The 14,840-nt window shown below is 49.4% G+C and overlaps 1 protein-coding gene across 1 annotated transcript in view; it reads right to left on the bottom strand.

Moving 5' to 3' along the window:
* Positions 1 to 1,601: 1,601 nt before the first annotated feature.
* Positions 1,602 to 14,840, bottom strand: part of GFRA4 (GDNF family receptor alpha 4) — a 78,019-nt gene continuing 64,780 nt past the window's right edge. The window contains exons 4-8 of the mRNA XM_074821776.1: positions 12,946 to 13,291; positions 9,750 to 9,859; positions 8,626 to 8,760; positions 8,205 to 8,362; positions 1,602 to 5,690 (exon numbers count right to left, since the gene is read on the bottom strand). Of these exons, the coding sequence (XP_074677877.1) occupies positions 5,544 to 5,690; positions 8,205 to 8,362; positions 8,626 to 8,760; positions 9,750 to 9,859; positions 12,946 to 13,291 (896 nt within the window). The 3' untranslated portion in view covers positions 1,602 to 5,543. The remainder of the gene's footprint in view (positions 5,691 to 8,204; positions 8,363 to 8,625; positions 8,761 to 9,749; positions 9,860 to 12,945; positions 13,292 to 14,840) is intronic.

Raw genomic sequence — 14,840 nt, 5'->3', positions numbered from 1 at the left:
CCAGGCTCTTCTTTGTCCTGGGGGCTACAGAGGTTTGAGGACCTTTTCTCTGGGAATTGGGGAAAATCACTTCACCCGCTCTTGTTTCAGTGTTTGTCCCTGTCTGGTGTCCCTGGTTTGGAGGAGGGAGAGGGGCTCAGTTTTGTTGCAAGCACAGCCAGTGCCCCCAAAAACCAGATCCAGACCCGGAGATGTGATAGAAGTGAGGGTCAGGCAAAGCCCCCTCTAGCTATTAGTGGTGATCCTGCTCCAAAATCTCTTCACTCTAAATTTAGGGTGATTTCCAGGCCTGCCTGAAGCCAGCTGCTATGACCCAGAGCCAGGGTGTCCTAACCAGCCTCATGCTTCACCCTGGATCAATCAAACCAGCACATGCTGTCCCACCCAGAGTCCTGAGGTCTCCTCCAACGCCAGGTCCCCGCTGGGACCCGGGGGCTGTCTGGCCCTGGTGAGGCTCCGGTGATTGTCCCCCCTTCCCCCAGAGCAGCCCCACCAGCTTTTCAGGCGCTGATCTTGGGCGAGCGGCCGCCTGCCAAGAAACGGGGAAAATGCATCAAACCTGCAATGTTTTCAGAGCGCCTTTCAGGTTCAACCAGCTGGAACGTCCCCAGGAAATTTTCTTTGTGTCGGCAAAACCCCAGCCACCGAAACAGCCCGCACGTTGCAGGGAAGGAAGCAGCTTTGACAAAGGTCCCAAGTCTGGCCTAACCCTCAGGCTTTGCTCCCCCTCTGCATCCTCAGCTGCTTCGTGCGTGCATGAAGACAAACATGATTTGGGGGAGAAAGAAGCACAACATTTCTGGGTTTGACCTTGAACTCACTTTGTGTTTAGGAACTGACTTGAATTTCACTCTCTATTTTTATATAAATTTTATATACATTTGTTTTCTAGGATTTATTTTCCCACCCAAAATTGGCAAGAAAACATTCAATTTGCCTCTAATCAATTTTCCTGTGATTTCTTTTTTTTTTTAAGTCACCAAAAATAACTCACAGATGTTCATGGCACGAACAGAAGTCTCCCTGGCTGGCATGGACCGCCACCCTCCCTCCTCCTTCATCTCCCCTCCTCCTGTGCCCTGCGGGTGGGTGCAGCACCAGCAGCCCCCAATTATTTCCACCCACCCGGGTTACGCGGCGGCATCTCAGCATTAGTGACTCCACGTGCCATAACTGCGGGTGTAATTACTCCTATCCCTTCTACATCTTGCAATGCCTCCCTCCTCCTGCGCTGGCACCAGCTTTGAGCTAGATCTTCCCCAAATTGTTCCCAAAGCTTTGCACATGTCACCCCGCATGCAGCACAAGCAGCCCCAGGACTTGCGTGAGTCCGCGTCCCCTTCCTGGGTGGCACTGATGTCTCTTCATCTCAGCAGAGTCGGTTTTTCACCTCCTGACCCTCCTTGCTAGTAGGCAGCACATCAGAGCTGGGTTTCCAGCCAAGCACGGGGCATGTGAGCCTCACTGCTCTGCCAACCCCCCCAGACATCCCCTCATGTCTTCCAGCTTCCCTTACGGTGTGGGACCAGTGAGTTTGGCAGATGCACCAGCCAGGACATGTGGGCACGGGCAGCCTGGCATCACAGACAGGAGCAAGGAGGTCAGGAAAATGCATGTGTGCTTTATTCATGGATATGTTTGAATATTGACATGTACAGAAGAGATAAGTACAGGTTATACCCCAGTAGTATAGGCAGACATCAACCATCCTCCCCTACGTGTACATGTGCACTCACATGCACACTTTAGCATCACCATGCTACCTGTGGGGTTATTGCTCCAGCATTGGCTCCCCACTGCAGTGTCTCCCTCCCTCCTCATGTTTCTGCTTTGATGACGATGTGGTATTTGTACATACACAATATTTCACTGGCTTTCAGGACTGCCAAACCACTGGGAACGGTGTTGAGTAGCCAAAAAGTATAGAGTTTGGTGGCTACAGAAATTTTAGCTGGTTCTTCTTTTCTTTTCTTTTCTTTTTTTTTTTTCTTTTCTTTTCCCATGCCTCTTCTTTGTGCTTATAAAAGTCCCCATGTATGGAGTAATTCCTAAAAAAATTGTCTCCCTTTCTCTCTCTTGGCTCGGTCAGTCCTTTGCCTTTACAAGCAGCTGCTATGACTTTGGTGGTTAGTCAAGAGACTTAAAAATGAAGATCCGTTGTTCACTTCACAGAGTTCTACAGAGATGAAATTACGTCAAAAAAAATTACTGACTTTTCACAAGGGAAAAGAAACAGCCTTTGCACGCATGTGTTTGTGAGTGGGGAAGAATGTAATCAAGTTTCCTTCCTCCAAAAGGTCTGCTCAAAAGCCATCCTTTTTTTGCAAAGTTTGATTTGTGAACAGGCTTGGAAGGAGAATTGACATTAAACATTTGCAAAAAGTGTGAAATGATCAGGAAAAAGTCATGCAGGTTTGGGGATTTTTTTTTTTTTTTTAATTCTGTGTAATATGATTGCCCATCCCAAACTCTTGGCCCTTTTCTGCTAGGCAAGAGGCTCACTGCTCTGTGCCTTACTCACTTCATTTCAAAGCATCCCCAGACCACAGGAAACCCCCGGGAGTGCAGGACATGGCCTGGGACAGTGCTTGAAGGATGCTGTATCCAAAGTCACAACACAGGACAACTGAGGGTCTCGTTGGCCTGTGATGCTTAGAGACAACTAACAACCTGAGGAGTCTTTAAAGCAAGACAGAAATCCATGGGAGATGATGATGTGTCTCACTGTAATTTTAAAAAATCATTTAAGATAAATCTGCCAGAAAGTGTAAACAGACCACTGGTCCTGCTGTGGGAGACAGGAATGTGCTAGGTAACCTCTGGAGGTCTCCTCCATCCCCTCTGGTCTATGAGTAGGATTCTCCACATCTATTTTTCATAGCATACCAGTCCTAAGGGAGAGCTGAAGTGGGGTTGCCAGTCATCATGACCACCTAGAAAAAGTCTGTCTCTGCGGGCTGTCAATCAGAGAAGGAAATGGCAAAGTGACATGTCAACATCACCGCCAGTGAGCTTTAAGAGCCACAGGAGTGGAGCCATGAGGGACTGCAGGAGTGGGTACTCCTGGAAAGCAGCTGACACTTGATGCCCACCCTACGCAGAGACTCAGCCCGTGCAAGATCAAAGGCTGGTGGAGACAGGTTTGCCAGGGCTGGATGTATAGAAGAGCAGGGCGTGACTAGAGGACTTGAAAGGGAAGTGGCAGAAGAAGGCAATTCACAGCAGGACCTCATGATGTCGAGGTAGTTCCTTGCCTTTGAAGGGCTGAGCATCAGGGTTTAATCCCTTCCTCGCCTGTGGCTCAGATGACACAAGTTTTGCAGAGTTGCAGGTAGTGGTTGAGTTGCTTGTGATGGCTCCACGGTCTCTCAGAGGACACCGATGTGATGTCCTGGATAAAGGGGAGATGTTCACAGCAACTCGGGGCACGGCTGTGGCACTTTGAAGGGAGGGAAGAGACTTTCCTGCCTGTAGTGCTACCTCCCTGCCTGCTTTTCTGATCCGGGTGAGCCTCTTGGCAGCGAAGCTCTCACAGGCAAGTTTCAGTTCAGAGTGTGACCTGGCACTCTGTGCACAGCACTTGGATCTTGGCATGTTCCTTTGCACAGCCCTGGATTAGGACAACCAGGTGCTACAGCCCCGAGGACCTCAAGGAGCAGAACTTTGCATAGGATGCAGCCAGGAGGATTTCTGTGCATGTCTTACACATCCACAGGTGTTCAACTGAAAACAAGAGTGGTTTCATATTGGACCCAAACCCAAGGAAGTTGCTGCAGTTTCTCAGCAACATCTAAAGCAATAAACAATGGAAGGTGTTCCGCAGGGAATGGGAATAAAAAGCACTGGACTCTGCTGCATCAGCTGCTGCTAAGCCTTTCTACAGATCCAAATGCTAAGGAACTAACAATGTTCCTTGGAGGAACACAAAACAAGGAATAAATAGTCTGCTTCAAAGCCCAGGCCTAAATAGGGAGAATCTGAAGCTATTCCTGTGCCTCCTGTGGCAGTCAACCTGGGTAGGCATTTATCGTGGGAAATTTTCTCACCCTTCCTTAGCATCTTCTTTCTTGGCTTGATCTAGTGAGGGGTTCAGTCTCCCAAGAAGTCAGGGGGAGTCCTCAGCTCACCTCCTCGAGGGAAGACCCCCAAATGCTCAAGTAGCCCAAGGTCATGCATCTACCCCTCTGTGCCCAAGAGAGCAGAGAGATATTTGTCCTCATCCTCCAGCTGGGCTCTGGTTGCAGCTCAGTCACTTCATCAGCCTTTGCTTAAATGACCTCTTGGCTGAGTAAATAGGACTTGGCAGAAGGCAATGTCCTTCATGTGCTAGCCTGCACACAAGCAATTGCCTCTGCCAGCTCTTCAAGGAGGGGAACCATAGCAATCCACTCCCTACCCATGACATGATTCATGACTTGGCCTTTCCACAAATTGGCTGGATATTTATGTCCCCAGGGTGGTATCCAGCAAACCTTTTCTATCTTATCTCTTCCTAGGGAAACTAATGAAATCCCCTGTCTGAAGACCCTCTACCTCTCTGTGAGACTGGCAAATGCACAGGTAGCATGTGAGAGTGGGTTGCATTGGGCTCACATCGAGTCCTGCCCATGGGCTCACACATTCATCCCTCATGGAGACAGGTTAGCTTGGAGTGGGACAACATTGGCCTCTGGTTGTTTGGACGTGACAAAAAAATACCTACCCCAAACACTTTACTGGACCAGTGAATAGAGATGCTTGGGTTGGGACACGAAGAAAGCCAGCTGTAAACAAAATGCAACACACGTGTTTCTTCCTGAACACCATCAATACATGACACGTTTCCCTAAAAAGGAGGGCCCGAGGGGTAGGTGACAGCTTGGAGATGCATGCTGGTCGCACACTGGCGATGGTTTCAAGTGGGTGGATAATCCCGCCAGCCAGTTCATAGCGTGGTTATTTGGTCCTGCCCAGAGGTGCTTCAAGATCCTCTCCGGTGAATAAAACCAACCACCTTCTCACCAATGCTCTGGTTTCTTCCATCTGAACCAGGTGGGCTGCCCTTCAGGTCCTGAGCAACCCTGGAGACAGTCTGAACTCCACATCGCTTGATGTGTCCTGTCAAGAGCCCCGCAACCTGGGTCAGGGCTTCAGGAAGCCTCCTGACAGCTCATCCATCAAAAGGCTTTCCCCTCTTGGCTGGGGCAGGCAAAAGCATTTCCTTTGCAGGTCTTATTTCTTGGCTCAACTCTTTCCTTCACCTTTTCCAAGGGAATTGTCCATAGTTCTGACCCCATCTGCAGAGAGCTGGAGAGACAACCACCAAGCTGTGGGGCGGAAAGGTGGCCAGGACCAAGAATGAGCCCATTGTCGACGATGCTGATTGTATAAAATCAAATAAATTGGCAGACGGATGAGGAGGAGGAAGGGATGCCCACGCACTCACGTCTCCTTCCCATCTCCTCCCTCCTTCCCCCCCCCCTCCCCGAAAAGTTACTGGTCTGATTGTTTTGTAAAGAAACCAACACAAAGAGAGTCTCTGCCTGGCGTGTGCCCGCCCTGCTTCACATCACGAAGAGGCTCAGCACAGCAAGAGCAGGGAGAAGCCACATCTGCAGCGGAGAGGCTGCCCAGCGGGAGGGAGCTGCTGAGCTGGAGGTCCCTGATGACAGACGAGTGGAGCCCCGCAGGAGCCTCTCCTCTCCAGCCACCTGCAAGAGAAAGGAGACAGCACGGGGTGAGGCGTGGGGTTGTTCCCCACCTTGGTCCCTCTGAGGATTTAGGATTTGGGGACTGTGAAGCCCTCCTGTGTGTGTGTATGTGCAGCAGGAGCCAGGGCTGGTCTCAACAGCTCAGGTCTAGCCTGGAAGTGAGCTCAGCTCTGTTGGAGATGTGGTGGTGAAGGTGGTGGTAGCATTGTGGTGTGCAGCATGGTCACCTCATGAGCACAGCACTGGGTGTGCAGCCCACAGGTTTGGACACTGGTTGGAGGTGTCTTTGTGGGTGTCTGGATGCCCACTCTGGTCAATGGAGATCCATGCAGCTTATGGAGCCACTGCTGGACAGAGGCTTGACATGGTGGCATCTGCGGGTGGAGATGTCCCCTGGATGTTGAATACATCTCCATTGGTGGACATTTCACCAAGCAGCATCTGGGAGCCAGGTGGCTTCCTCCAAAATCCAGTCCATGTGTTTATGCGTCTGAGCTGAAAGGCTGAGAGAGTTGGGATTGCTCAGCCTGGAGAAGAGAAGGCTCCAGGGAGACCTTCTAGCAGCTTTACAGTACTTAAAGGCAGCTCCAGGAAAGGTGGGGAAGAACTCTTTATCAGGGAGTGTAGGGATACGATGAGGGGTAATGGTTTTAAAATGAAAGAGGGTAGATTTAGATTAGATATAAGGAAGAAATTCATTATTGTGAGAGTGGTGAGACACTGGACCAGCTTGCTCAGAGAGGTTCCCTTCCTGGTAGGGTTCAAGGCCAGGTTGGATGGGGCTTTGGGCAACCTGGGCTAGTGGAAGGTGTCCCTGCCCATGGCAGGGGGGTTGGGACTAGATGATCTTTAGGGTCCCTTCCCACCCAAACCAGTCTATGATTCTATACTATGACTGACTCTCACCCTGGGTGCCAGCCCTTTGCAGACAAACTTCACCCTTCTCCTTTTACAGTGCATTGACACCTATGTCTGAAAATTTGCTCACTAGAGACCTCTATTTGCATTAGTTGGTAACTGAGATAATTAAGAGCCGAGGCTCTGCACTGCTATGAAGATGGGAAGCAGATGGACTAATTGGTCCATCATACCTTTCCTCCTGAAATCCAGGGGCACCAACCTCATTAGACATTGAACAGGATCTGGATCTGAAGTTGAGTCTAAAGTCAAGACCTAGCTCACTGGTTTCTCTTGCAGTGTTGTCAGGGACCATGCTCCAGTAGCACTCACAGAGGGATGTGCTGCTGTCACGTGGAGGTGGGTGATGTGGTAGGGCCATCCCTTACTGCAGGTGCTTTCTCCAGCTTCCCACTTACTGGTGGCCGCAGTAGTTGGATGTCTGGGCTGGACTGTCAGTAATAAGGGAGGTTCACAGCTTCTCCATCACTTCCAAGATAAAGTTCTCAGTTCAAGGTCTGGACCTCAGGCCACTACTCGGATTGCACTAAGGTCTGGGGAACATAATCTAGAAGTAAATCTTCCAAATCTCCTGGATGCAGAGTTTATGGCCTGATGAAACTATGCCTGTGCATGGCCCCCAATGTCCTGAAAAGCAGTGAGGGAAGCTAAAGCCACATTTATGCACCTCCTAACTTGCTGCTCTGTGAAAACAGAGTGGAGGGAGGTGAATCAGATGTTTTCCCAGAAAAAGAAACAGGGAAGAGGCTTAAAAAAGCGTGTGTGGAAGCTTGCTGAAGGTATCAGCCAGCCCAGTGCAAAGCCCACGCTCCGTCCTTGGAGTCTAGTTAACTGACAGCTTCTGTTACCTGAACACTCAGCAAAACAGGGTCACTGTTAATTATTCAGTAGTAAAATACTTCAATCTAAAAATTATTCTGGTACATGGCATATCAAGGTCTTTTTTTTTTTATTTTAAAAATAAAATATTTAATGCCTACTACTGCCATCATCAGTAAATTAATTTGTTATTCGTTTTAAAGTCATTTCAGTTTAATATTATTTTGATACTAACAATTTGCTGATGACTAGAACCTTTCATCTGAAATTTTCTGACGCTTAGCAAACCTTAGTCAGTAAAGCCTCTACATTGTGACCTCCAGGATCCTCATCTAACAAGGGCAGAACCTGTGTCCCAGGCAGCTGAAATGTTTGTCTGAAGCCGTGTGGCTGCCCTGCATGAGGGTGAGGAGCCAAACCAGTAGTCCTGGCTCCCCTTTTACACTCTTGAAAAACTCATGGATTTCCCAGTACTTTTAAAAAACCCCATATCTCTCTGTAGCACCTATGAAAGAAAAGACAAGGTGACCAACAGGCAGGAGGGCAGAGTCAGGGATAGGAGCATGTTGCCCTGCGCTTGATGTTGGGGAAGAGTATGTCAGGGCATGAAGAGGAGGGTGAATCAGGGACTCCAGGAGGTGGAGGGGAGGTTGGATGTCTGCACGTAGCTGAAATGACACAGATGGAAGAGGGACCTGAGGTGAGGAGGGCTGGAGAGCATGGAGGAGGTATAGACATGGCCAAGAACCTCTTAGGTCAGGGTCAGCCTTCTCTTACCTTGGTGGGCTGGAGGTGCTCGAAGATGTTGTCTCTGAGGGTCGCCACGGCTCTGTTGGCATTTCGCTCCTGCTTGTACATCTGTGTGGTGGGGGGAATGGATGGGGCCACAGCTGCATTCAGGTAGGTCCCATTGCCAAAGGCCAGAATGGCATTTTCTTTGTGTGGGAAAGAGATGGAAAAAAGTGTTGTCAGGGCAGTATCTCCAAGGGAAAACACACGCATCCCTTCTCCAGCCTCCTTTGACTTCATCACCCAAATACATGCCTGAGGGTCTTCAGACCTCCTTTGTTGAAAGCACAGGGAGCTGGACACCTATAGACTCTTGAGAACCAGGGCATCTTCATACCCTCATTCACAAGAAGCCTCACCAGCTTGCGGGTGATGCTGCTGGAGCAGCAATGTGCCGGGTGATACTTACGGAGACAGATATTGTCAGTGAAGAGGTGCAGAAAGCTTTCACACTCTTCCTGCCGGTTGCCGCTGGCATTGCACGTGCACCAGGGAGCTATGCTGGAAGTTGAGTTGTCAATGTAGTTGGGTGTGATGGGGCTGCCTGTTGGGAAGGATGGGGAAGTGTTACTGCCAGGCTGGTACTTCAAGAAAGGACAGTGATTTCCCACCTTGCTGCTCTCTTGGGTTGCTGTGCTTACAGCTTCAGCTGAGCCCCTCCGTGATGGCAGCACGAGAAAAACTGTGAAGTGCTGGTGTTACAGGTCTGGTTTGCTCCCAGGGAGGAGAAGAGGGGCAGTTGCAACCCTTTTGTTCACCCCACCACCACCAAAGCCTTCAGCCAATTAAAACATTCTATCAGTCCAAGGAATGGGCAGCTCCTGGGAACTCAGGTTCGCTAATAACCTTCAAAAACTTTATGTGAATGTGTGTAAAAGTTTTCCATGCTGTCATTTGTCAAGCCAAATTCAATCTCTGGAATGGTCAGAGATAACAAAGGAAGGATTAAACCAGAATGAAATCTTGACCCTGTCAAGCTGTCAATCTATCCCATCCATCAGGATGGACCAAGTCCAATGGACACTGGCTCTTCTCCTCGGACTCTGTATGTACTTGTGCTAATTGCTGCCAGCTGCATCTCTGCAACATCCAAAAACCCAGTTTGACACTCTCTGAAGTCATCAAGATGGCAGTGGATGGTATTTTCCAGCGGCATCTCTGGTGGTGGCACCAGGGAACCCCTGGCAGAGCAGATGTCCTGGAATGGCCAATCTATTTCCACTGGAGAGAGAAGTTGGGATCTTGCAGCAGCTCATGGAGCATGGTTCTTCTCCCTCCTCTGAAGCTATCCTGAAGTTAATCCATGCTCACAGCTTAGGCTCGTTCTCTAGTCCCTGCAGAAAGCCCAGCATCTCCCTGAGATCCCAGTCTCAGCTCTCCACCTGACTGTCCTCACAGCTTTCAGCTGGCCAGAGTAGATGTTTTCCACCCAGAGGAGATATTTCCCACCCAGAGGAGATGTTTCCCACCCAGAGAAGATATTTCCCACCCAGAGGGTCGGAGAGAGACCAGCCAAAGGATGCAGCCTCTCACCTATGATCCCTGTGTAGGCCAGCAGACAGGCAGCGTAGCTGTCCCGCCGGCAACCACTCGCAGCCTGCGGGGACGGCTGGCAATTAAACTGGAACTCCGCATAGCGTGACCTGATGGAGTGAGAGCACAAAATGGGACATGTCAGCACAGATATTCGGGGCAAAAAGGGACATAATAACACACTGGTGGTGGTTACAGAAGGGAACACATTTGGAAAATCCTTTGCTGCTGTAGGTGTTGCTGAACCAGTGTGAATGAATGTCATTTTATACTCTCCTGGCCCCCGCACCCCAACAAACCCTGAAGAAGGTTTTATCCCTTTGAGATGAGACATGAATAGGTGTTGTAGTTAATGTTTTACAGGCTTCCTTTGGGACTGCAAGAAAGGTCCAGTCTTGGAAGAAATGTTTGTTTTCTGATGTATGAAGCTGTTTTTTAAGAGAAGAACTGTTGCAGACAGCAAGGGAATTCATTCTGTGTTGCCATTATCCGATTCTTGGGTAATAACTTCCCCTAGAGACCTACTGCCTTCATTTTGGGGCTGATTTGCTGGAAGACAGAATCACTCTGGTCCAGTTTCTCTCTCTTCAAAGACTGTGCTTAAATGTAGACAAGCTCAACTTCAGATTAGGGGAAATGCCCAAAGGCTCAGGCATGAAATTCTCTAACCAGGGCTGCTGCCACATCCTCTGCTTCTCAGGAGAAGATGGGACTCTGTGGTACAAGATGTGCGTGACATACAGCTCTCACCACAGAACTCTGTGCCTTCATTTTCACATTGTCTAGATCAACGCACCGAACCAAAGCACGTAGCACAAAGGAGCTTTGAGTCACACACTGGGCTTGTTGGGACTGTCTGGGCCATGCAGGGAAGTAGGTGCATCATTCAGACAGACTGCCAAATTGCTTTTTGAATGTGGCTCCCCTGCTAGCTTGGTTGGATAAACTCTGTAAATCATGCTGCCAAGCAGATATTTGCCAACTAATTCTTTAGGGATGAGTCAGTTGTTGGCACATAGGCATCTAGTGGTGCTTGGACATTGTAAGATCTCTAAGACATCCACATGGGGCTTTCAGGTAAGACCTAGGACCTACTGGAGGTTCAGATTCATCTAGACAGGCATCCCATGGCCAGGTGAAAAGGCATCTCACATGGCATTTGAACTGCTTAGCAAACTCAAGCAAGCACTAGCACTGTCAACACTTGAAGGCAAGGCCCTTTAGATACCAACCTGCAGTGACTGATCTGTGAACTGGGTACCTCAAATGTTTGCTCTGCCTGGGCAATCTCAGAAAAACTGAGCACGTTACTCCTCCCAGACAGCCTCTCTCGTCCAGACATTTTGTCGGTGCTCCTGGTCAGTGTCAGCACTCCAACTTGTGCTTTCCTGCCCGCTTCTCTCGTCCTCCCCACTCTTCTCCTTTTTTTTCTTTTCTTTGTTCCCATATTTGCCCCATACCAACCCCTTTCTCCTGTGCCATGGCCAGGCAAACTCTTCTTGCCCAAATTTTTGCTGCATTTTTAAGGGGAGGGAGGTGATTGCAGGTTTTGTACTATTCATGTCAGTAGAGCCCACCCCTCCAAGCTGGGAAATTCAAGGGGTTACAGCTGTGGAGAAGCTGCAGGAGGACTAAGCAGTGCAGGCAGGTTTAGCCATGGAGTATTTTCCTCTATTTCTTTAAAGTGCTGTGATTTGTTACTGGCTCTCCTTTTGGTTTCTGCTCTGCTAGCTTTGACCGGGTCACACATCAACCCCTTGCTCCTGCTGTGTCTCTAGAGGATGTTTTATATTATATATTGAGACACCAAGGAATCAGATAATTAACAGCTGTGCTGCTTGCAGGAAATGGTTTCCAGCCTCCTGGGAAGGAACACTCTCCCCTTTGAACCTCTTGTTCCCTCCTGGGCCCACTTGTCTTGTTAGGGAGAGGGCAGTACCCCTCCTTTTCAGATTCCCTCAGTAGCTGAGGGAAACCTGAGCAAGAGCTGGTGTGGCTCAGGGGATTTGCATCTTTCAGGGTCAGCTTCAGATGTATAGCTCAGTTGTTCTCCCTCATCCACATTTCTGGGGTGTACAGGGGTGAGGTTATTAGTATCAGTCCATCTGTCCAAGAGGATACTTCTGCTCTCACCTCCTTTCGTGAAAAGACATAATTTTTTTATTGTAATTTAAAGATGATGTGCTGGTAGGAGATGGCTGCTGGAAGTTCAGCTCAGGAAGTCCCAAAGCCCACAATAATTAGAGGCTGGGACAATACAGCAAAATGTGTCCTACACTTGCTCTCGTGTTCTTCTCCAGGTGTCTGCTCATGGCCACAGCTGCACACAGGACACTGGGCTGGGATCACCACGTTTGGTGCTGTACGACTGTTGCTACATCTCCTACTAACTGATGGGCTCCTCTCCTGAGAGCTGTATGTGGATTAACCCTCTGGAATATCAAAGACTTTTTGAGAAACAGAGGGGTGAAAATAGTACAGCTGAGGGAAAAACTCTTAAGGAGTATGCCTGTGAGTGTGCATGTTGGGATGGGTCTGTGCATGGGCGCATACATGAGGCTTAAATGGAAATGGAGCAGCAAACCACCCTGGCCACATACTGTGTGGTGGATCTGGAGGGAGAACTGTGACTCTGAGACTCCTACTGCAATCACTAGAACATCTGGGCTTGCGGCAGAAGGGTATATTTTTCATATATATGATTAATTTTTCTAATTAAAAAAGAAAGACATGGGTTTAAGGTATCTACAAGTGTCTGCGACTGTTAGGATATCCTGGGTGCTCCTGTAGGATGCTCTGGGCTGGGGGAGATAGACAGTGAGGAGATTAGTGCAAGTAGCTGCAAGCACCCCACACATCCCTGCTTGGCTTGCACCTTCCTGGAACTATTTCCATAGCAGGTTTTTCTTTACAATCAAAGCTGAAAACCCATAGAAAAGTTCTAAAAAACTCCAGCACAAATATCTCAAATCGTCTCCTGTCTGTTAGCACCTTCTGTATAGAGTATGAGACAAGGACATGGGTCATGGGAAGGAGCCACTCTGGCAATGGCCTGTGTTGGTGGGTTGTGGTGGGATGGGTGCCTCCAGACAGCATCTTTCAGGTGAGTGACTTGGCTTTGGTCACCAGTGGATGAGCCTTAGGCTTGACCAAGGGACAGATCTCCATGTTGGCCACCCCGGTGTGTGAACATTACCTGCAGACGTAGTTTTCCCGGCAGGAGTCCAGAGGCGCCAGGCAGTTGGGCTTCTCCTTGGACTCGTAGGAGCAGGCAGGAACGATGGTCTGCCGCCGGCGTTCGGCACAGGCTGTGTCATCGCAGGGGCAGAAGAGCAGCTCATGGGTGTACTCAGGTGGCACACGGTCAAAGAACTTGCGCAGAGCCTTGTGGCACTTGGAGCGGTTGCAGGTGTCGGCCCGGGCCAGACGCCGGATGCAGAAGGAGACGTACTCCGTCCGCAGCCGCTGGCACATCTCGTCCACGTTGCAGGCTTTGGCAGCATCCAGACACCGGTTCACCTGGGTCACCTCGTTCTCAGACCCTGCAGGGTGGTGGAAGATGGTGATGGGGTTTTACATTGACCTCCCTGCCAGCGGCACCACCCTGTGCTGAGACCTTCATCCCCATCCTGCTTCCATCCATGGCCACCTCAGTGAGACCACCACCCATCCGGGAAGGCTTTGGCAGGGCTGAAGTCTGCATTTGTTCTCTGTGTCCTGTCAGGATCAAATCCCCTTTCCCTACTCACCTTTCTCAAGAGGTGCCACAGCCACACAACAAACCTCACACCCCAGAGCCTGCTCCACCAAGCTCCTACATTTAATATAATGAAGCTTTTCTCTACCCTGGGCATCTCATAACACTTTACCAATGTGAATTAACCAACCTGGGGCCTGGGAAGACAACAGTTGTTAGAAAGTGCATCTACTTATGGCCATGACTGGATCCACCAGTGTGATGGGATCTCTTCTAATGGACCTTCTTTTTTGCAAAACGTTGCTCAAGATCAAGCACTGAGTCAGTGACAAAGCTGGGTCTCCTGATACATGGGTGGCCTGCACTAACCTTTGCACCTCAGACTCTCTACTGCATGCAATGAGTTTCCTCAGGCCTCCGGAGGGTCAATCTTGGCTTTGGCAGCAGCTGTGCTATGTTCATCCCAGGACCTGTCTAGCTATGTGAGAGCTGTCTGGGTCTCAAAGCACCACAAAAGTGCTCTGGCTTTCCCCATTCAGACCAGTCCTGCCCAGCATGCCCATGTCCTAAGCAACAACAGTGCCTTCACAAGATGGGGATCAGAGCTACCATCCAGCCTGATGCCCCTCGGACCTTGATTCTGCCTGTGTGTGAGCTCATGTGGGTCTTTCCCCACACCTTTCGTAAGGTCACCCTTCACTGGTTTCAGTGAAATCGCTTCAAATTTCCATCCTCTTAAAGAAGAGGGGAAAGAAAGTCCCAGATTAGCAGCCCTGGTGGAAGAGCTGGGGTGTGCTGGAGGAAAACTTGCAGCAGGGGAAACAACCAGGAAAATAAAGCACAAAAAATGTGGGGATGGATTAGAAACACAGTCTTCGGTACACAAATAAGGGTCTCACGAGTTTACATGCCAACAACCTCCTCCGAAAATGTGCGGAATAGGTAAGAGGGAAAGGTATTTGTATAATGCTGCTTTTAGGGCTCCTTCAAAGATGGGTGGGGGTCTGTTTTATAGAGGGGATCCCTGGTAAGAGTCGGTAGAGACTTTAGGCTCTGTCTGATCGGACAGATAAGATGAGGGTCCTCCAAGCGTGAGAGAGAAAATGAATTTGAAGCCGTTTTTCACCTCTCTGAATTAAGCCCATGACCTGAAGCACACTAGAAGGACTTCCACCCCAGCAGAGCAGGATTTTTTCACAGAGAAATAATCCCCAGAATGATAAATTTCCAATGCAGAGTCAAGCCCTATCTTTGGCCAGGAGTTAAAACCAGCCAGTCAGTGCTGACAAGTGTTAAAACATTGACAGTCTCTCTGAGCACTTCAGAACTGCCCTCCTTCATTTTCACTGACATTATCAGATGGTCCTTCTCTGAACATTTATTTTTCCTTTCCT

This window comes from Strix aluco, chromosome 4 (genome assembly GCF_031877795.1).
Source record: "Strix aluco isolate bStrAlu1 chromosome 4, bStrAlu1.hap1, whole genome shotgun sequence".
Lineage (NCBI taxonomy): Eukaryota > Metazoa > Chordata > Aves > Strigiformes > Strigidae > Strix > Strix aluco.
This window is presented reverse-complemented; position numbering and strand designations above follow the sequence as displayed.